The sequence below is a fragment of the Phaethon lepturus genome, unplaced genomic scaffold (genome assembly GCF_000687285.1).
Source record: "Phaethon lepturus isolate BGI_N335 unplaced genomic scaffold, ASM68728v1 scaffold41193, whole genome shotgun sequence".
NCBI classification, from domain to species: domain Eukaryota; kingdom Metazoa; phylum Chordata; class Aves; order Phaethontiformes; family Phaethontidae; genus Phaethon; species Phaethon lepturus.
In genome coordinates this window covers 40,620-63,631 of record NW_010531927.1, presented here as the reverse complement: position 1 = coordinate 63,631, position 23,012 = coordinate 40,620, and the positions used below count along the sequence as shown (strand labels likewise).

The 23,012-nt window shown below is 37.4% G+C and overlaps 1 protein-coding gene across 1 annotated transcript in view; it reads left to right on the top strand.

Annotated features, from left to right (window-relative positions):
• Nucleotides 1-315: 315 nt before the first annotated feature.
• Nucleotides 316-23,012, top strand: part of TMEM63A (transmembrane protein 63A) — a 29,962-nt gene continuing 7,265 nt past the window's right edge. The window contains exons 1-17 of the mRNA XM_010284707.1: nt 316-507; nt 2,804-2,883; nt 4,460-4,523; nt 5,925-5,962; nt 7,096-7,238; nt 9,783-9,834; nt 11,005-11,113; nt 11,518-11,588; nt 12,055-12,135; nt 12,759-12,882; nt 13,244-13,377; nt 15,755-15,892; nt 17,721-17,874; nt 18,630-18,736; nt 20,414-20,500; nt 21,137-21,199; nt 22,144-22,306. Of these exons, the coding sequence (XP_010283009.1) occupies nt 322-507; nt 2,804-2,883; nt 4,460-4,523; nt 5,925-5,962; nt 7,096-7,238; nt 9,783-9,834; nt 11,005-11,113; nt 11,518-11,588; nt 12,055-12,135; nt 12,759-12,882; nt 13,244-13,377; nt 15,755-15,892; nt 17,721-17,874; nt 18,630-18,736; nt 20,414-20,500; nt 21,137-21,199; nt 22,144-22,306 (1,794 nt within the window). The 5' untranslated portion in view covers nt 316-321. The remainder of the gene's footprint in view (nt 508-2,803; nt 2,884-4,459; nt 4,524-5,924; nt 5,963-7,095; nt 7,239-9,782; nt 9,835-11,004; nt 11,114-11,517; nt 11,589-12,054; nt 12,136-12,758; nt 12,883-13,243; nt 13,378-15,754; nt 15,893-17,720; nt 17,875-18,629; nt 18,737-20,413; nt 20,501-21,136; nt 21,200-22,143; nt 22,307-23,012) is intronic.

The window sequence follows — 23,012 nt, the reverse complement described above, 5'->3', positions numbered from 1 at the left end:
GTAGTTTAGTGTTATAGGTTAAAAGATAGAGAAGTTTGTTTTGTGAGACTCTTCTGTGGTCTTCCTTGAATGTCTGTAGAGGACATGGTTGGTTAGATGTCTGGAATTCTTGCTTGGGCACTGCTACTAACTGAGCCCGTCAGTAATTGCAAAATATTTTACAGGGAAAGATTGTCAAATAAGACTTCACTTCCAAAGTAGTTTCCTAGTTGAATCTCCCTGTACTTTTTGTACTTGTAATGTTAGTACATCTCATAAAGACCAGGCAGGCTTGTCACATGGTTGTTTCACGTTTTGGTTTGGGTTTTTGGGAAAGACAAAATGAACCCTTTCTTTTTTCTGGGTTTTGGACATTCTCATCTAGTCTACTTCTGGAATAGAAGTATACCTTTCAACTCAACAAACGAGACGTACTGCTACAGCACGGCCCGGGGCAGCACGGTGCTCCAAGGAGTAACTTTTGGTGGAATCCCAACTGTCCTGCTGCTTGATGTAACCTTCTTTTTTGTAAGTCCAGTTTCTATTTCTTGTATTGAAAACCCTCGTGGCCTTCTCAAAAGTGAGTTTGTTCAGAATTCTCTTATTTATCGGGTAGGGAATTGTTTCTGAGAATCTTCAGAATAAGAAATGTGCTAAGGCCTTCCTGGGAACATCAGGACACTTTTCAAGTATTCATAAAGGTTCACATACATGTGGGATGACAGTGTCACTGTATGTTGGATGTGTGGATGTAAAAGAGTGCAATATCATAGGGTCTGTATGTGGAGTCACGGTGAGCTTTGTAGCGGTAGCTCAAATTTCTATGTTTTGTCTTAACTGCAAGAGCATTTTTTCTTTACTCTGGCTTTAAGTACTGGGTACGTTTTCAGGAAGGGAACAGCATTGCTAACTTGTATTTCCTTTTGAAAAAAACAATCGTTATGGAAAATCTGTCATTTCACATATTTTTTTGTAATTGGATTTCATGAAGCTGTTGAGGAAATAATGTGCTGATCAGCTCAGTCCTGCCCAAAGGAGGAATAGGATTAGTTGTTGGTCTGGAGGCTCCAAAGCTGGAGCTGATCTGGAGGCGTAAGACTCCATTAAAATGTATGGTTATTTCTGTAAGTTTGGCCTAGGTGGTTTTAAGCCACCAGAAAAAGAGCTGTATATCTGAAATTGGCCTGATAAGTGAGGTTTCTGATCGTGAGACTAAAGGGATCACATAGTTCCCGAGTCCTAGAAAGCCACTATGGAGAAACTTAAAATTACCTGCGTAAGGTCTGAGCTGGTAGTTCTGTAGCAACATAGAGGATGTTCCTAAGAGTTACGTAGTGGCATTCTTTGCTGTTGGTTTGGTGTATGCAGCATGCTACCATAAATCCATTTTCTGAGGACGTACAGTATTTGCTCGATGTGACTGATGGCACAGCATTTAATAAGATTTAGTTGGAGTGTTTGGGGGAACTTTTTTTTTTAAAGCTGTGATTGAATTTTAAGATACTGTGTCTAGGCTTTCGAGTTCCTTGCTGTTGAACCCTCTGCTCAAACAAAATTAGCTAGAGAGTTAGATGCAAGGTAGATGGCTTTTCTTCAAGTACCAAGTACTGCAGTTTATTTAGCAACTCCTGTATTCCTATGTTCATGACATGTTTATTGCAGATCCCTTTAGTAACTGTCTGTTGGTGGGTTTCTGAATATTATTTCTAGGCTGGTTTCCTAAGAAAGTGAGGTTTATATATTGCATTGTCTTCCCATTTTTGTCTGGCGGTTCCTCCTAATAACCGTAGAATACATTAGGCAATTTCAACCAAAGTTGTCAAAGAGTCTAGAGAACTTTCCTGCTTGCAGGAAGTTTAATGGCCAGATGAAGGAGGAAGATCTAAATTAATATTCCCTGTGGGGAGGAAGGCTCTCATAAGAAGGTTTCATTTGTTGTGAAATGCAGGAATCAGCTATGTAATCTTGACACGTAGATAATCTTGACATGTATCCTGGCTGGCCAGTCGGTATTTGCGTAGATCCAAATAAGTTACATCACTAGCACCACTTTCTAGCCAAACAGGTATGGGATGTAGGAGGGGCTAGGAGGTGAGGGCGTATGCGACAGATGCATAGCGAACAGGCCTTATTACTTCTGCTTCATTGCTTTGTGCAGAGCAACACAATTTTGCTTTGTTTCTTTAAAAAAAAAAAGAAGAAAAGAAATGAATCTGTGAAATACATAGTGTTTTAGGGGTTTTTTTCTTGTTTTATTTTCTTTCAAAAAGTGAAAATACAGCGGGAAAATTTTGTAAAAAATATATTGCAGAGATCAAATATAAGTTTCTGCATTTTATGATCTGTAAGAATATATTACTTTTATAATATAAAAGGATAAAAATAATTCCCATTATGAGAAAATAATTGAGCCCCCTACAGCCTGTTTATATCACTGTTTAAAAATAAAACAAAATTGCAAGTCTTCCATCATAGTTCTGGTCATTAAGTAATGAATAATAGTAAAGGTGTATTTATGAAAGTTTCTATGCTCTCTGAAGTACTGCTTGCTACTTTTCCTGTCACAAACCTTCACACACTTGCAGTTCAGAAGTATTTTTGCATGCAGTTCTCCTCCTTTATAAATTAGAACAGGAAGTCAGGTGTTTGCTCCTTTGGTCCCAGACAGGTTGGTTTGTAGTGTGGCCACCACTGGATTGGTTAACATATGACAGTTGGTTTAGGAGCTAGGGCAGCTTTTTTTTAGCAGTTCCTGTACACCTAAGCATAATTATCATGGAGTGGAAAAATTGAATATTCAAAGATCTTTGTTTTTATTTTCCAGATTTTAATATTACTGTTTTCCATTATAAGAAAGAGATTCTGGGACTATGGTCGTGTTGCTCTGGTGTCAGAAGCTGAAAGGTAAAAAAGATATGCAATCAGACGGATTTGTTGAAACCGTTTGGGGAATGTGGAAGTAGGTGCAGTAAATAGGGCTTAAATTTAGTGCATTTGTGTCAATTAGATATATTCGTAATCATATGCACATATTTGTTAAAAACGTCCTCACGCTGCTTTGTGTGGAAAAACACCCCACTCACAGTTACTCTTTATGATTTCAGTAATAAGGTTGTGTGTTTGGCACTGTCATGAATTTCATTCTACGGCTGTGGGTTAAGGAAGTAAAGGTGAGAATATAGGCTGCTTGTCTGCTAACATGTTACATACTTACACATTGATGTTTACAGTATGTTTCTGTGATAGAAGGATATTAACTGTCTTGTTTATCTTGGCTCAAGCCCAGTGTCTTCCTAGAGCTCCCTATGCAGCCTGTGCCATAATAATTCTGAAGGGTTTAAAAATAAAAAAGAAATGTATTGTTGCAGGTTTCTGAAATTTGTCACAGATTCTTAGTAATACTGCAAATGAGCTTTTGATTAGGTTTTTTTTTAAAAAATTATTTCTACAGGATGATGTCTTGGGATGTTTAAAAGCTATCTGTCTTTTTATAAGTGTGTCTATTTATAAAGTGTGTAGACTTCAACAGCGAGCTTCTTCCTGGCATTAGTGGTGTAACAGTTGTGGTAAATTCACAACCAAGCAACAGGAAAGGACTTGAAAAATCGTTTTAGGCGTAATCCATGTACAGTTGTGGAAAGTAGTTGGCGAAGAAAAAAAAAAAAAAGACAGGCAATAACTGAGACCGCTAGCTTGGGCAGCAAGATGCTGTTGGTATAGGCTTCCATGTGGGCTGTAGAGGCCTGCATGGGACAAACAGGTCCTTGAGCAGTCAGGCACCTAGAAGCCTATGTTATTGTTGCTACTGGACCTGAGCCAGCTAGGTCAAAATTATCATAGATATACCTATGAATACACTTTAATCCATTTTAACATGTATTGTCCTGTAATTATGGGCTCATCACCATTGCAACATTTCTTTTTAGCAACAGACTAAAAGCAGGGACTTTGCTATATTTGAGGGCTAGAGTCTCAATGTTTCTAGCCTTGCTACAGGACTGAATTTGTGTGAGGAGATAGACTTGCAGGTAAGGGATTTAATTGTGCAGAGAAATTCTGAGTAGTGGCTGCAAGACAAAGGAAGAAAGGTGGCGGGAAAAGAGGTGATGTTTTGTAATGAGGAATAGCTGAACAGGAAGCTACCTTGCAAATGCGATCCTTGCTAAGCTTCCAAACCTGTGTTGTGTTCTCTTGTGTTGCTGTGGTTTAATATCCCAATAAAACATTGTTTTCTTTCTAGTTCAGTTAAATGCTCTCACGTCAGGAGCTCACACATCCTCCCTTTTCAACATGAGACACAGCAAAAGTTTCTATAATTAAGCATATTCTACAGGATGAAAACCACAGCTTTCATAAGTGAAAAAGTGTTTTTGTACTGCTTCCCTTAGTTACTTCAGAATTATGAAAAGTTGAAATAAATCTGTGGAATCCCATCACCTATTATTAAAGATACTTAAAAGAGTCATTTAATGTGTTTTAGTGAATCAAGATACAACCGATTGTCAACATCTTCATCAGTACCTGAAGATCTTGAATATGATAGGGTGAGTACTCTAGAGTTTTGATATGTTTTTTATTAATGTAAACTATTTAATGGAATGTGGTGTAATTTGCTATTCCACCTAGCCCAATGAACCAGTCATAAAACTGGAAGACTGTCTATATGCAAAAATTAGTAATGTATTGTGGTTTTTACAGAACCGTATGTAATCTCTGTCCATTTCCTGACCTACTATTGCCATATCACAAACCAGTATCTTGTTGTTTTGTTTTGCTTTTTTTTTTTAATTAGGAGGGGGACTATATGTTAGAGTTCCAGAAGGGAGGCAGGGAAGAGAAAAGACTGCTAAATAATTTGTGCTTAAATAACAGTTCGAAAAGTTGATCTTTATAGAACACAGTCTCCCTCGTGAAAATGAGAAGACTGGATGCAAGTGTGAGGCTAGTAATAATGCCATGAGCTCTTAATATTAAAACTGGTTTGGAGTGGAAGATAATTTTTTGGCCAAACCTTTTATCTGGTTCCATCCATGGTCTCTCTGGAGTATTTGAATTCACACACAGCTATCATTTTGTGTTGCAGCTTCAGAATGAACCATGTGAGAGTTGTCCAATGGTTGACAACCTACATTTTAGCATTTTTTATATGTATAAACTATTTATATATTTATTTAGTTTACAAACTAAATAGTTGTGTGAGCATCAAAAGCATACTGGTGTTTGATCAGGATTGCTCTGCTATTTGTGTAGTTTTCTTTATCTTTCTTGAAAACTCTAAAGCAACTTTACCATTGAAACTGTTGAATAAAATGTGTCTCTCTAGCTTGATACTATTTGCTTGGAAGAAGAGGCCTTTTGAGAGACATGATTTTTTTGAACCATACTGGAACATTCAGTGAGATGTGATCTCTGCTGTACAGTTTCATAGGAGGATTTGTAAACCTATACAAGAAGCCTTTCTGTTAATGTAATCACAATGTTGTTTCTAACTACTGTTTAACTGATTAATCTGTATTAGACTCTCACAGACTTACCCTTGAAATTGGAGAGTCTCTGGAAACGGTTTTGGAAAAAATAATCACCTTTTCTGCTCTAAAACAATCCTTTAAAAAAAATTCCTTAGAAGCCTCAATCTTTACTTCTGTTCATTGGAGTTGGGATTTGGACACACCTGTATAAATTTAAGAAGCCCAAGCAATGAATGTGCAAGTAATTAAAAAACCCCTTAAATACTTTTTACTAGGTACTTCATATGTCTGTCTTCAGAGAGTACGTAGAGCATGAGATATTTTTCTGTATGTTCCTAAATTATGATTTCAGAGCAACAAACTGCCAACTTTTTAACTAAAGAGATTGGCTTAACAGAACCGCTTCTCTTCATTGTACAGATTAGAGACTATGTTTTTTGTATGTTAGCTCCTAAAAACTTCCTTCTCTATTTATAGGGGTTTTGTTCTTGGATGACAGCTGCTTTTCGGATGCAGTAAGTGTATGAAACAGAAATAGTGAGCTGTGGTTTGCTTTGCTCTTTTTTTTTTTTCTTTTAATTAAAAAAGGGTGTATGCATTAATATTTTTTTTCCTTGAGTAGGTAGCATTTAATACAAGCAGTGTATTACAGGTGCCTCTGGTGGGATTGGGAAAAAGAATATGAAAACAAGGTCAGCTTATGGGAATACTTCTTCAGGATACAGCCTCTTTCTGCTGGCAGCCCAGGGACTTCCTTGGGACAGTGTGTGAACCTAAATGAATCTATGGCATTTATATGGATTTTGAGCTAATAACTAGGCTCTAGGCTTTTACCCTTCAAAGAGTACTGTGTGGGTTTGAAGCCAGTAGGGCCCCAGGCAGGAAATTGGGTTTCCCTGCAAGGATTTCTGTGGAGAACTGGTGGTCTAGTTGGGGCTGGATTGACTAACTAGGAAAAGCCCATCCACTATTTCTCAGAAACCAGGCACTAGATGTGTGATGTTCGTTCTTTGTATCTCTTGGGGCTTAGTAAATCATGATTTTTAAAAATCAATTTCTGCCTTGGGTACGCTAAAACAAAAAAAGTGTGGGGATTGACCCTGTCTTTCTCCGTTTTTGCCAGTTCAATTCCAAGAACTCAGATTTTAATGTTCTGTCCTGCTAACAATGGATAGATGATGAGAGTTCATTCCAAAGCCTATTAATATCATCTGTTAATTGGATGTCATAAGAGTAAGGTGATTCTGTTGTCATTTTTCTCATGGGGAGCCTTTATGGAGATGAGTGAACGCTGTCACAGTGTGATCTTAAAGTTTGAGAGCTAGGCTTAACACATTGTGACTGTCATAAAGCAGGAGGTCATAGCAAATGACTTTGTCCTCTTTTAGGCTGATAAAAAAGAAGCTGGATTTACATTTGCTTTTCAGATTGCTTGTTTCCATCATAAATTCCCTCATGTTAATTTTTGTACATTGATACTGCACAAGGAAAAAAACACTTTTGGAACTTACCATGTTGAAAACAGATAGGGTTCGATGGAGATGTTACCGGGGAGACTGAGAAATTAATGTATGTTCAAAAACCACCCCCCAAAACCTCCAGGATATTATCTACTGACTGACGATGTGCTTTTCTGTCTATGATACAGCGATGATGAGATTCATGACAGATGTGGTGAAGATGCAATACATTACCTTGCCTTCCAGCGTCACATCATCTGTTTGTTGATTGCTGTCAGCATTTTGTCTGTGTGTGTCATATTGCCTGTCAACCTATCAGGTGATCTACTTGGTAAGAATTTTTTTTATATTCTGAGAAGATTTTTGTGTTTTGTATCATTGCGAAAGCTTTTAGGATTTTTTTATTTTGATAAACTTTGTAAGGTTTTTAGTTGGTTGTGTGTTGTCATCCCCCTACCCCTCTTAGTCTGATGTGTGTGTCATTTTGTGTGAAATTTGTATGAGAGTAGAGGGTTCTTTAAACATCTGGCAAAAACTCTTGTCAGAAACAAGATGAGAGACCTCATGCAAACATAGATGGCTAGACCTAGGAGGCTAGGTTAACTTGACCTATGCCCTCCTAACTGGTGTTTTTTAGGCACTCTTGATGATTTTTGTTATTGGTGATTGCGAGTGGAAACTGTCTTCACAGTTGAGAAATCTTTTTCCAGTGTCCAGTCTGAATCTCTTTTGCTGCAATTTAAGGTCACAGAAGAATAGATTATTCTTCTTTGCAATATCCTTTTAGCTACTTGAGGATTATCAATTCATCTGTGCTTTTTCCTCTTTTTGATAAACCAAACCAGTTAATTCAGTCATTAATGAGACCTGTTTTCTCTTTGGCTGATCATAAAATCGTCAGCCATCCTCTGAACTTTTTTTTATCTAGCTAGACCATCTCCCATTGTTCATTTCTGTCTTGGTTTGCAGCTCAAAACTGGACAAATCTTCTTGCTGAGCCTTTGTCAGTGCTGACTGGACAATGAATTATCTCGTGTTTCTTGCAGTCTAGTCCTGATTATGTGTGCCAGTGTGACACCTACCTCTTTCCATTATTAAGTCACACTCAACAAATACGACATGTGTCTTCTAGTCTGCCATTCAGGTTGCTAATGAGAATACTGGTGGACAGAGCTCTGTTAAATCCTGTTTAAACATTTGTCCATTTTTGATAATGAGCCCTTATAAGACCATTTTATACCTGGCTTTGTATGAGTCTTGTCAATATCTATAGACAATCATGTGTATAAAGTCCTTCATTGTTGATCATCTTGGTGAATTGTGATGCCAAAAAAAAAAAAAAGGCAACAATTCATTCTGCTTCCCCAGGAGCTCTCAAGTGGAATATTTGCTTGTGTGTGTGTTTTTATACCACAACAATTGCATCTTACTTTGTGTAATGACCTTGCTGATCTTTTTCCCTATAATTTATTCTCTTCTATTGTCCTTAATAATGTGGCCTGGTTTTTGTTTTCAAAACAAAAAAAAGTTTTGCTCCTACCTGTATTTTAAAGAGCCTTGTGACTTAGCCCTCATCTGTAATGGAATATGTTGTGCCCATGCCTTTAGTATTGTTTGTTTGTGGAACTGCCATCTGTGACTTCCCTATTATGAGCTCTTTCTTAGCAATTCTCTGTTTAGATTAATATCCGCTTTCTTAAAGACCATTGCTGTTCTTTTTTTATTTGCATTTCTCTTTTTCTATTCTTTCGAAGGACCCTTTATCACTTCAGTCACTGCTTCCTTGCTTTCCATCTCTCTGTTCTCAGCCAACATCCCTAGTTTTACAGAATCAAATCCAACACAACTGGTGCCCTAGTTGCTGTCTTCACCTCCTCTGTAAAGTAGAGCGGTAGATGCTGTTGCCTTTAAAGAACTTACAGAATGTAGTTCCCTCTTCCGGTCTAATTACTACCTGTATATTTATACCAAAATGGATTTTGCAATATGCATCAATTTGTGTATACTGTCCTTCTCTAACTACAATTTGATAGAAGTTGTAGTATCTTGGATACCAATAGATGCTGTCCGTTAATTCAAATGGCAGAGTATGACTGGCCATCTAAAGCAGGAGAACACAGCTTCTGTTTTCCTGCATTAATTTTTGTGATGCTAGGAAATAGAGCTGAAAAACAAATCTGAAGTTTGTGTCTCTCGCCTTCTTCCTTCCCTTCCACCATATGTTGATTTTGTGCATTTGCAGTTTTTTCTGTGATGACTTAACTTGCAATGTGGTTTAACAGTCTATGCTAGAAGATTGTTTAGCTTTCCAGATATGCTTAGCTCTTTTTCCTTTGTGAACATGTACTCAGTTTTCACTTGCACTATAATTTCTTAAAATACTTGACAGTGTAGAAAAACAATGTCATATGTATTTTCTCATTTTTGGCTTTAGTAAGGTCATCAGTACTGTTTTGTCAACACTGAATTAATGCAGTTTAAAAAAAACTGAGATAAGAAATCAGTGAACATGGAGTAAAGATGTGAAGCAAATATGTTCAGATCCCTAAACAATGTTGTTAGTGGATGTGAAGGGAGATTGGAAGGAGCAAGGGAATGGCTGCAAAGATCTAGTATTAAGATTTTTAAAATAATCTATTATTTCTCTTGGTGGGTTGAATGTGGTATAATCCTGTTTCGTGGGGTTTTTTCTTCCAAATTTAAAATGCAATACAGTGTAAAACAGCATTGATTATGATTCTAAATCTCTTTAACAATGAACATGCTCAGCATTAAGAAGTAGTATATCAGCATTTAAGAATAAAAGCTGACTTTCTGATGTTTGCATGTGAATGTTGCACCAGCTAATTATGCTGCCTGATTTTGTTGTTCTTAGATAAAGATCCCTATAGTTTTGGAAGAACTACTATAGTAAACTTACAAACTGGGTGAGTAAATCTTGCCGAGTATTTCTATGCTTATGTCTCTCTCCTGCTGTAGTCTCTAAACACATGAATTGATACTTGCAGTGTGGCTCATGGGGTAGGAATTACTTATTCATGCTTCATCAACTGAAACTGGGATACGTTCTGCTTCAGGCTATGCAGTTGCAGTGCCAATAAGAAATCTGGATTCTTACTTGGCTTCTACTCTCTCAGCTCTTACTTCTTACACCACATGTTTCTCTTGGCTAATGACTGCACATCTAGTGATATTATTTTCAGAAATTTCCACATTAAAAGAAACTATACTTCAGAAGGAAAATAAAGCTGACAGCTTTACTAGAATGTGTAACTTGTATAATTTAAATTCTCTTACGTCAGATTTATGTGTATGCATATCTTTCCCATCTGAGATCACGATTAAAATTGCTTCTATGTGTTTCAAAAACAGTTTGTAAAATAGTTGAGATATAAAACAGAAAAATGGTACAGCTTTGTTACTTGATCAATCCACATCTATCTATGCTACTGTGTCCAACAGAGTTTCTGCAAATGCAATTTTTTTTTAAAACCACGTTATGAATCTTAGTAGCTAGTGGGGATTTTTTTGTTTGGTTGTGTTTTATTATCTGTAAGATAGGTCTCTGAGTTTTCAGGTTAATTGTAATTATTAATGCTCTTCACAAAACTGAAGCATACAGTGTTCACAGAACACAACTTTTGTAAGCTTTGAGGAAGGAGCTATCAAAGCAGCAGAATTTACTCCCTGTATTAGGCTGTTTTTAATTTGAGTAAGGATTGTGTTCAAGGAGAGTTCAGTTAGGCACTCAGCACAGTAACTAATAAGGCCAATAAAAAACATTTTAGCAAATAGCATGGTGTGTGCCATTGGTCATCGGAATGAGAAGGCACAAGCCAAATGCTACCTAAAAATGTCCATGTCATAGAATATCTGCTTTGCAGGTCTGTTACCCATAAAATTTTATGATAAGCAAGTAACCCTAATGGCTGTCCAACGCATCTGCATAGGAGTGACTGACTAAAAAAAAACCTACCTTTTTTCTTGCTTTGTGTTCAATGCGAAGTTCTGATCTGCTCAGCATTTTGATGGCTACTTGTATCAGTTGGACAATTAGTTCTTCCCGTTTCTCATATTCATAACATTTTGTCCGACAGTAATAATCTTCTTTGGCTGCACACGGTTTTTGCTGTTGTTTACCTCATTCTGACTGTTGTCTTCATGAGACATCACATGAAGTATGTCACGTATAAAGAAGAAAACATAGTAAGTTTCTGTATTGGGGTGAAAAAAAAAACCAAACATACAGCATATTTGCAAATGGGTAATGCTAAAAAAGCAAATTGCTGAGATGCCTCCTGCTTGCTAGAATGTGACATAAGCGTGAAGGAATTAACTGAAAGCAAAGCTCCACTGAGTGAATTGTGAAAATGGATGGAGAGAAGGGGGCTGGGGAGGAATTTGTGAAATGTTGATGTAACCTGTTACCAGTGTAGGTGGTGAACGTGATGCTGACTTGAATAGATGCAACTCCCATCAAAATCAAAACTTCCTACCTCTTTTCCCCTCTACAATACAGCTACTTGTGCTGTGTCATTGCCTTCCTCATATTCTTGTTTTCTTTTTTGTGATGTGGTTTCTCAAAATTGGAGCTGCATTTTCTCTTGCAGGTTAAGTGCACGTTGTTTATAACTGGTCTTCCAAAAAATGCAAAAGAAGAGACAATACAAGGCCATTTCATGTGAGTTCCATGCTTGAGTAGTATCACTGGGAACAAGAGACTTAAAATTGTCCTAGTAGTTTTACCTGCCCAAGCAGAAATGGTTTTTGACATTTGCATTGTTTAAAGTTCATGTTATAGTATCCATCTTCTAAAAGCCTATCTTATTCCATAGACAGAATTGAGAAAAGACTGTATTTCAATAAAGTTAGTTAGCTAATCTTAAAATTAGAATCTAAGAAAGTGGCTGTGTTTCCACACTTTCCATTCATGCTCCCACATGGCCTTTACTTGGGAATAGTGCTGCACATCTCATATTAAAGGAGGTTTCAGCAGTTGTCTCTCTGGAAGTCTCCACTCTATGATACCTTGTTCAGAAATGAAATGAGTGATTGAGATGTCAGTCAGACATCAGTGATGCTCTTTGAAACAGTTTCTTCATTGTACTTTCTGTTCCTATTGTTCTCATGTACTGCTTGCTTTTCAGTGCTGCCTACCCAACCTGCACTGTGCTGGAGGTCCAGCTCTGTTATGACGTAGCCAAGCTTATTCATCTCTTCAAAAAAAGGTACTCATTTTTGTAATCTACCCGAGTTTAGCATAATTTTATGAATGCTTTGCCAGTCCTTAATCAACGAATATCAGTAGTACTAAGCTTGCACATGCTAGAAATTAATTCTGCTCTTAAAGTTCTGGTCTGGACTTCAGTTAGATTCAGCTGTGTTTTAAGGTGAGTTGTAGGGTTCAGCTCATTACTTGTAGGTGTGATATGTTGTGTGTTGCATAAGATAAACTTTGACTTGCAGATTATTTATGTATGTATGTATTTAATTATTGTCAGGCAGTGCAAAGTGGAAAACTCAACTATTGAATTAATAACTCTGGGATCCTGCTGCTTTGGCTGGAGGTGCTGGTCACAGGAGAAGAAAGTGTTATATTCTGGACTATACATTGTTTCGGGTTTTTTTTCTTCTGGAACCTCACTACCAGTATAGGCTGCATAATGCTCTTGTGGACTTGAATATAAATTATACTAAGTAGCCAAAATAAGGTATATGAATGTCTTTTGGTGACTGATTAATTTGTTATCAGTCCTTGAGATAACTTTTTCTCATGGGGATTATATTCTTCTTAAGCTTGATGTTGATACTGTTTTACTGCAAAATGTTATGGATGTATTTTTCTGTCCAGAAAACAGGCAGAAAAAAGCCTGACTTACTATGAACACCTGCATCAGAAGTATGGCAAGCGGGTCCAAATCAACCCTAAGCCATGTGGTCAGTTCTGCTGTTGTGAAATGAGAGGATGTGAAAGGGTAAGATATTGTGTTCATTTTCAGTTATGGCTAGGTAGGTTGTTAGGAGAGTAGAGAATAGTTTTTGTGTGACATCTTGTTGAGCTTCAGAAAATTATTTATTCACTTACTGCAGATAGCTCATCCTTCATGTTCTTGCACTGTACAGAAAAGGAATTCCCCCAAACTTTTGAAAAATAATCTTAGAGCAAAAATTGAAGTACAAGAAAAACTTCCTGTTTGTTTGTCTTCACAATTGTGACGTGATTTGTAATTTGTGGAGTAGTATGAGGAAGAGAGACGATGGTTTGTGTAAGATGTATTTCAATGAAGATATTAACCATCTGGTACTTGGATGTAACAGTCATCAATTTCCCAACAGGAGGACGCTGTAGATTATTATACCAAAGTTAGAAATGAACTGATGGAAGAATATTCAAAAGAGGAACAAGCTGTTCATAATAACCCACTGGGAATGGCTTTTGTAACATTTCAAGAGAAATCCATGGCAACCTAGTAAGTTTTGTCTGCTGTTGTCTTTGTTTTCTTTTAACTATAATAGTACAACTGATCTCCTGTTTGTGTTGCTTGTTTGCTTATGTTGGTTCTTCTTCCTTTCTTCTTCACCGTCCTGTGGATTTGGTCTGGTTTGCTTTCCGGTAAGTTTTCCCATAAGTGTGCATTTAGCCTCTATACTTCGAGTGAAGAAAATATCTAAGGGACTAAATGGCTCTGGACATTTACTGGGATAAGGATCCTTTCTCTTCTGCATAGGATCTAGTCCAGCAGTGTTGGTTAATAGTAAGGCTCTTGAATGCTAGTTGAATAGTCTTGAAGACTAATTGGCTCTTGAATATGAGTTACTGATTTCTCCATTTTCTACTGTGCAAATGGTCCAATTACAAAACTATCAGAGTGGGTGTGAATTACACCGCTAGTTAGTCGTCTTAACAGAGCAGTGTCAGTGACTGACCTGGCCATAGGTGATAGATACACTTAATGTATCTCTCTTACTTGTTACTACAGATATATGTGTAGGCCTAATATCAGAAGTTGTTCAGTGCTTGTTACTCAGTCATTTGTAGAGGAAATGCGTGTAGCCTCTCATTTTCTGTTGGCACTTTGTGAGCATCTTTTACTAACACAAAGTGGGTAAAGGGAAGCAGAATAACATTTATATTACAAAAATAACACGTCATGTTTTTTTTATTCTTCATAGCCTCTCTGATTTAAATTATCTGCATTCTTTTGACCTTCAGGTCATGTTAGAGAGCCAGTCTTTCAGGCTTTTTTTTTTTTTTTTTTTCTAAAGAAGTCCAGGGTATGGAATTTTTTACAAGAATTTGAGATGCTGGAGAAAGTTTTGCTTGCTGCTCTTTAATTGAGTAGTGATTGTGTGGTGAAATCTGCACCCCCTCCTAATTTTGTAATGCTACATGCCATATTTAGAGAACCTAGAGCATGAAATAACATTTTAAGATGTGAAACTGAAAAAAGAAATAAGCACTGAAGTTCTTACTCTAGTTGATTTTTCATATACAATTTTGATGGGATAGTCTGTCCTTGGGCATGTGTTTTGAGCTGTACTGCAGGCATCTCTGAGTTGAATAATCAAGAACTGAAAAGATTTTCGTTTGTTTAGCTTGGAATTGATGCGGTGGACTCAGTTCTCTGGAAAATTATAGAGTAGGTTACATGTGAAGCTGAGACTACCATCAGATTAGAAAGTTATTTGATGCCCTTAGTAGGCTGTGGTCCACAGAGCCCTGAAATAGGATGGGAGAAGCAGGAAGCCAGGACTGAGGTTCACAGTGTCAGGTGGTTGTAGAAGCTTGGTTAATGATGGTGCTTGGTAGTATGGCTGGTAGTGCTAAGCTTGCTCTGTATGTATTTTTAAAAATAAACTGTCAAAGTATAACTAACTTTCTTAAATACTTGCTGCTGCAAGATGCTGGCAATTCGACATCACTACTTGAATTCGGGTAAGGTAAAGACTGGGCTTTTGGGAGTTATTTTTGTTTGTTTGGTGTTCATGTGTGTGGTTTTCCATTTTCTCTGTGTTAAGAGCACAACTGAGAAACAAGCATATTCAGGAATTTTAGAGTCTACCTGTCCAAATAAAATATATACTGTTTCCATGCTAGTGTAATAGAGCTTATCTGGAGTGGAACTTCTTTTACACAGTAACATGCACACAGTTGTCTTGTCTTTGAATATATGCCTAGCACTTCTACTGCTGTGTTTTGAGAAATCTTTGAAAGCATTTATTATGGGCATGTTTAAATTTTGTTTAAATACATTGATTGTCAATCAACTCATAGTATTAGAAGATAAAATTAAGTATTTTGATTATTTTAGGAGTTGGTGAAAGAGGGTAATATTTTGAATTGTGAGAATACTAGCACAATAAAATTTTTCTGAGACTTGGTACTCAAGGCAAAATGGCTGGTTTTGATACCACTGTAATGAAATGAGAGTGCAAACTAATACTTTAGCCTGCTTTGATTTGAAAACAGCTGTAATTATGTAAAGAGGTGTTTAGGGAACCAGCTGGCTGTATTTTTTCCAACGGTCTCAGGCTTTGATTTATTTTTTTCTAATTTTTTTTTTTTAAAAAGTCACTGCTGTTGTTCATCTTTGGTAGAAGCACTGAACAACTCAAACCAAGACTGCTTTTTGTTTCCAACTTTGTCAGACCTGTGGTAGTAACTGTTTATATAATGGACATTACATGCATTGTAATGTTACATTGTTGTCTAAGTACTGTCTTGACCTCTGGTTATTAAAAGTAAAAAAACCTTTATTGCTATTCCCAGTCTTTTTCATTATATATGCAGCATTTTCAGGTGTAAAAAAATTGGAAAAATCCTCCTCCTCTTTTTCTTCCTTACAGTATCCTTAAGGACTTCAATGCCTGCAAATGTCAGAGTATTAAGTGTAAAGGAGAACCCCAGCCATCATCCTACAGCAGGGAGCTGTGCATATCAAACTGGGAGGTTACATACGCTCCTTATCCTGAGAATATTTGTTGGTAAGATTCCTGTCTTACATCCATTTATTCATAGTAACGTAAGTTTAGAACGGGGACAAGAGAAGGAGACCGAGGGTGTTTTTTCTTTAACCTAAACTAAGACTTTATGTAGTGTTTGGATGTGGATTATCTGCATCATTTCCATTACTGGTGTTCATCATTGACCTTGGGGAGGCCTCTCAGAGGCTTTGAGCTTTGCCACCCCGAAGTTTTGGTACTGCAGGTACTAGAGGTTATATATGAGGTTATGTGAGGTTAATGCATATCTACCGTTGAGATCTGAGGAAAGCAACTTGGTGTTAGTGCTGAGTGTTCTCCAAGTATATATATTTTTTCTGAGTTGCCACATGACAAGTGTGACTTGATCCACTCTGTGAACTATGATCTGTCTTCTGACTTTTTTTTATTGACCCGGTAAATTTCCCAGACTTTACTCACCGCTTACAGGAGAGTGTCAGAAAATAGAGAAATGCTTTTTGAATTAAACTGTTCCTGTGCTGCCTTCTGTCATGCTTACAGGCTAAAAATGACTAAAAACTTTCCAATTGCTTTGCAAATTACTTAGGGCTGGGCCAGTATAATCCCCTGTTCATATAACAGTAAATTTGTTGTGACATTTACATTGCCCAAACCAAAACTGCAGGTGAGACATAAACATGCACAAGTTACTGTATTTCACCTGTATGTAACTGTTTCTTAAAAAAAAAGTACACTTTTTTCCTAATGATTTTAATAGAAAATTACTTTTAGGGTGATTATGCTATCTATTTCTAATAATTGAGAGGTTTGCTCTAGAACCACAACTCTGCAGTTGAGAATAAAGTACAGAATCTTTAACCATAAAGCAACCAACCATGATTCTTAGTTGTGTCTTTTGCAGCTGTGTTATTTTGCAACATGAACTAAAAATCTCTTGCAAGCTGCTTTCTGAGTAGAGTCAGTTTAATTTGCCTTTTTCATGAAAGGGATCATGCATGCGTGTGTGCTTCGTTTCCTTTTCCGTTCTTTGAGGAAATGATCATTGAGACTAAGGGGGTTGAAACACTTACAAAACTTTTCCAAACATCTTGGAGAGGGAAAGATGGCAGGGTTTTGTTGTTTGGTTTCTGGATTATTTTTTTTTTCCCCTGTTCTTTTTCTTTTCTTCCCTCTCACTTGAAGAAAGTGAGGCACAGGAATTTGCCAAGTTACTTACCTAGGCTCACAAAAAAGAGTTGTCATAACTGGGGATGTTACTGAGCCTCTGTATCCCTGTTTTGTCTTGTTCTAAATTCTTGGCTTTGGTTGGGGTTCAAACCACCCCAATCGTTTTGGGAACCATTTCAGATAACATTTAAGAACTTTACCTGTTTAAGACCTATGGTTGCGGTTCTGATGTGGCAGGGTTTTTTAATTACTTTTTTCAAATCAGTCTCTTGCTAGATTCTGCCTCTGATAGCTATTCTCCTTGCAGAAATTCTCTGTATCTTCTTTCTCTGTTTCTTCTTCCTCTTCTAACTTTGTTCAGTACTTCTATATTAATAAAAAGTGGAAGTGTTTCATCACAAACCTTGACCGCATTAGACATTGTGTTTGTGTTATGGAAGACTAAATATGTTCTTCTGCAAGTGCAGTTTATGTTATCATTCAAGAAAGATTGCACAGTTTTCTTTATCTCTAATAGCAACTGGAGCTTGTCTAGTACTTTGTTATATAACTTTAAGACTATGAAAGCTCAATTTAGAAAAAGCAGTGCCACGTGTTACTTGACAGATAGTATATAATTTTTAATAGCAAATGCTTACTGCTTGGCTTTATGTCCTTTTTTCTTTTTTTTTTTTTCCTCCAGGAAAAATCTTTCAGTGCATGGACTGAAATGGTGGTTTAGATGGGCTTGCATTAATTTGCTGCTTTTTATTGTGCTGTTTTTTCTTACTACTCCTTCCATAATCATCTCAACCATGGACAAGTTCAATGTCACTAAACCTATTCACTACCTTAATGTGAGTATCACCATATGTTTGGATATAGCCGTGTATCAGAATGTTGATAAACTGATACATGTGTGGTAAGACAATGAAATGATGTCTATAAGCTACATTCAGTTGAAATTCTCAGGATTGTTTTACGTAACTGCTGATTAAAAAACATACGTCCAGAATCAGCTCTTCAGTCCTCTTTTGTGCCTTGATAGTAGGCTGAAGTAATTTCATCTGAAATTTTATATTGTTATAAGTGTCTTACTTGTTTGTAGTGAAAATTTGCATTCCGAATTTACATAATTCTAAATCTTATAATCAAAAACCTTTGCCAAAAATGGAATTTCAAGTCCAACTTGTGTTTTGATTTTTATGATGAGATAGGGGAGAAATTCAGATTTTAAACTCTGAAGTAAAATGCCATGGTGTTGTTTTGCTTATTTGACTCAAAAAAGGATGGCATATATATATCTGGTCCTAGTTTGACTGCAGCCAAAGCCTCTTGCAAATTGTTCATTTTAAATACTTCCCCAGGCTAGTGTAAACTACATAAAAAACTGTTTGAGAGACTTCACTCTCGTGGAATTTAATTCCCAATCCTACTCTTGCTTTTTGCCTTGCACACCAGTGCTGAGCACTCCCTCATTTTAAGACTGTATCTGAATATAATTTCCACAGTCCAACCTGCTATAGTTTACAAAAAGCAAAAATTGCAGCCTCTGTTCTACCACAGCTTCACTAAAATGTTTTTAACACTACTTCTTTTTTCCTCCCACTAGAATCCCATTGTCAGCCAGTTTTTCCCAACGCTCTTGCTCTGGTCCTTCTCAGCTTTGCTACCAACAATTGTCTATTACTCAACTTTGCTGGAGTCCCACTGGACAAAGTAAGCAAGATTTTCCTCTGTTTTGGCCTTATCAGCTGAATTACTAAAATAAATGGGAGAAAGGGCTTATCTTTTCATGGAGCTCTTAAATCCACAGACCTCTTGCAGCAAAGAATAGCATGTTCTTGTCTCTTTCTAGTGTTATAACCAACGCTTTGGAGTTTAAGTAATTTGTAGTTAACACAGCAAGTGTAATCTGACCACATGATGTGCTTATGCCCCCCGCCTCTTTCTGTTTAATCGGAAAAAAAATGTATAAGAAGGCTTAGGGGGTGTAGCTTTAACAGGAGCATGGAAAGTGCCTCTGATCCCATAACTAGCTCGCTCTCTGGGAATATAGGAGGTGTGGGTTTGGATCCTCTCCAGGCTGAGAACATCAGAGAACCCCAGAATCTGACTTCAGCAGAAAGTGCTCCAACTGCTAACATGCTACTTATAAAAAGGACATCCATCTTTTTGTTGTTTTGCATGAAAAAAATGGTCTGGATGTAACTCTTGGTGTACAACTCAGTTGCTGTTGGATATTGTTAGTGGTTATCTGAGAAGACCTATGGGACCAAGACCCAGAAGATGTGTTGATGCAAGATTTTCAGATACGATTGGTGCACTACAGAGATGTCAAGCACAGTGATCTGCTAGCGTGGAGAACTCAGCACAGCTTAGTTTGGTGTACCAGATTTCATCCCCAGTTTACCTACAGTCATATCAAAGCATGATACTGCACACTGAATCCCAGCTTTGCTCGGCTTCACTCAGTCTTTGCCATAGTGTCTCTAGCCATTTTTTGTTTGTGTTTTTATGCTAAAGTCAATTTTTTTTGACTTTTTAATTTTTTGTACCATTTGCTTGTAAGACATCGTGTCCAGAAGCTACTGTTTATTCATCAAAGTTGTATGCTTTTCATCAACTTTTTTTGCTTTTTGGTACATGCACTAGACACATGAACTTTGAGCCCTTCTTAATCAACTGAAATAATCAGTGAAATAATAAAGTCACTAGTGATCACAGATCTGATTTCAAGCCTTGGTATAGTTATACTGATATGTCCCGCAGTGCCCAAGGGCTACATGATCCTATAATAAAACCTCTGTGGTTTTAATTGCACTATCAGACACCACCTTCAACAGTCTGAATTGTTTATAGCAATTGCTGCACTTTTCTGGCAACAGTGTGTCACTAGATAGATGTTCCTGCTACTGTAGCAGGGGTATAGCATTAGTAGTGTCATGTTCCCAGACTTGGCAAAGACAGTCAAGTAGCTTGTCTAAGTGTCTGGTTTCTTGGTAGTGGTGCCCTTTTACGAACTGCCTAATCCCTCTTGGCTTAACACTTGAGGAGCTGTTTGTTTACAAGGTGTTGTGAGATGCGAGTATCATTGGATGAGACACCAGCTGTGATTATTGCACATCCCCTTGCTTGTGGTGCAGACCTGTAGTGATGCTACAGAGTCTGGGTTAATGTTCAGAAATGTTTGGGGTTTTGCCCAAGAAGATACTGAGAGCCTGCTTAGTCCAAATTAGTGAATATCTCAAAGATGGTTGTTTTTGTGAGTATCTTGTAGCAATGCAATATGGTAGGGGGAAGTCTGATGGGTGTTGACATTCTCTGGGCAAGATCCTTCATGTGTGGAAGTCTTTTTGTATGAGTTTCTTACTCAGTGACTTTTTATGCTGGTAGATCTGCAGAGAACAGAATAATGATGCATAAAGTCTACATATTTTTGATCTTCATGGTACTGATTCTGCCCTCCCTTGGTCTGACCAGGTAAAGAATCATAGTTTAACGCAGTAATGTTTGAGTATTTTTATCTTATGAGACAACTTCTGTTTTCTAGTTGCTAGTTGAGGTACAGTTGATGTACCCCCTCCAGCATGTATGGTTGTATTGTCATTACGCATTAGATTTCAATGCTCATCTTTCATCTGAGGACCTCATAGCCCTTAAAGTTTCCAAAGGCTGGCTTTTCTTTTAGCAAACAAATTTAAGACCTTGTAAGCTCAAAGACTAATGGAAAGTTGCCCGTGCTCACCATCATAGCTGAGAACCCACTTTCCTGACTATGTCTTATACTTCAGTTATAGTAGTGCTTTTCTTTCGACCGTTAGAGTATTTGACTGTTTCCCGGGCTAACCAGGTTACATCTATTTGTGCTATCTATATAATAACTGTTAAAAATGAAACATTAAAACTTTAGTATGAAGTAGATGTTTCTGTTTTGTTTGATTCTGTATCTTTTTTCCTATTTCTATCAATAACTGTGATAAAGCTAAAGTAGTGTTCAGATTATTTGATTAGATTCTCTCTATCCACTATCCTGATCTGAACTACGTAAAAAGAGAAGCAATTTTACACAGTACTGAGCTGTTGGAGACTGAATTGCATTAACCATCTTTCTTTCAGCCTTGATTTTTTTTTCCGTTGGCTGTTTGACAGAGAGTCGTCTGATTCTGCAGTTAGGCTGGAGTAAGTATTAGCAACTCTTTGCTAAAGGAATACTTAGGACTTTGGGGGTTTTTTGCTGTTGACTAACCTTGGTTAGTGTTTATTAAAACTTGCTCGGGGATGGTACCCTGTGGGATGATGTTGAGCTTCTGAATAAGGGGAGGAGAATGCAAGTGATTTTGCTATGAAGAAATCCATACTTTTTTCCTGCTAGCTAATGTATGCAAACATTCAATAAAGAGACAGTTATTTTCCCAAACCGTAGAAATTTTTTTAGAAGACAAGAAGGGACAGGATGATATGATGCAGGTGAGAGGGGACCAGAAAATGTACTGAGGATTGTTGCATATCATGGACAGCGGATCTTCCCAAGGATCACAGTGAGACCAAATAGCTGCAGCAGTTCTCTTTCTGAAATCCATTGACTCTTGATTTTAAGAAACAAGAATGTTTTTACACCAGCATTGCAAACGTGCAGATATTGGTTATTATAAGCTCTTGTGACTGTGGCTGAAGGGAAAGAATAGAATGCAATTATTAGGACACAGTTACGTTTCCAAATGCTGTTTCAAAGTCAGTAACAAGACGACAGGAGTTACTAAACTAGGAGAGACATTCTGTTGCAGTCTTATCTCATCCTGTCTTGGGTTGCTGTTGCAGACATCAAATGATGCTCTTGTCAGCTATGAGCCACCCATCAGACTGCTGTATCTTTTTGTAAACAGTTTATTCCTCATCCAAACTGCAACTCTGCCAGGTTCTTACAGCACAGTGCATTTACTGCATTTATAGCTATGTAGTACTCTTTTTTTCAACAAGGTTATTGGAAGTCTTCTAGCCATTTCTTACGGTGTCCAGTGCTTATCCTTACAGTTAGAGATTTCCAAAGGTGATAGGGATCTATTGTATATATGATATATTTGCTTGTCTGCTTTCCAGTCGGTGTCTGATGTCTTTCCTTGCAGATGTGTCTTTTTGCCTGACCAGGGAGCCTTCTTTGTGAACTATGTGATTGCCTCTGCTTTCATTGGCAATGGGATGGAGCTGCTGCGCCTGCCTGGCCTCATCCTTTACACCATACGCATGATAATGGCCAAGTCTACAGCAGAAAGGAAAAATATTAAACAGGTATTAGAGCCCCTCCTCAGCAAGAGGCAATTAAATGACTGATCATTATCAGAAACAGTGGGAGCCCCTGTCCTTCATACCATGAACTATCATCTGCTGTCATTTCTTTTGGCCTTTGTTTCACTCATCCATGACAGGTTCATATTCCCTTAATTTGCAGCACAGGTAACGGAGAGGTATTTATTCAAGTCAGAGATGGTAAAAAATCAGTACTCAAGCTCTGAACTTAAGGTATTATTCTCTTCGTACCTCCAAGTCAGAGTTTTATGATTTGGATTTGATAGGATTTTATCTTCTAGTCTAAACTTCAGGGTTTTTTTTTAACTCAAATCTCTCTATAGTTAGTTTCTCCTGTCAGCCTGCAGGTGTGTACAACTTTAATCTGAACATACACCGAGCAAAATACATACTTATTGTCTTTATTCCATTTTAAGTGGTGGACTTTCACTTCGAGATGATGTGTTGTCTTGCAGACTGAAATTTCAGGTGTTACAATGGGAACTTAAGCCTGTATACAACTGCCCCTGTTCTTCCTTCTTTTTTTTTCTTTTCTTTTTTGTGAGTGGGTTCCATTTTTAAAAGATTCTTTTAAACATTGGCTTCTGTTAACTGTTGCATATTACCCCTTGCTCTGGTTGAAATGATTTATATTGATTTCTTTATCCCAAGAGGAAAAAGTGGGAATACTGACCACACCAAAGCTTTG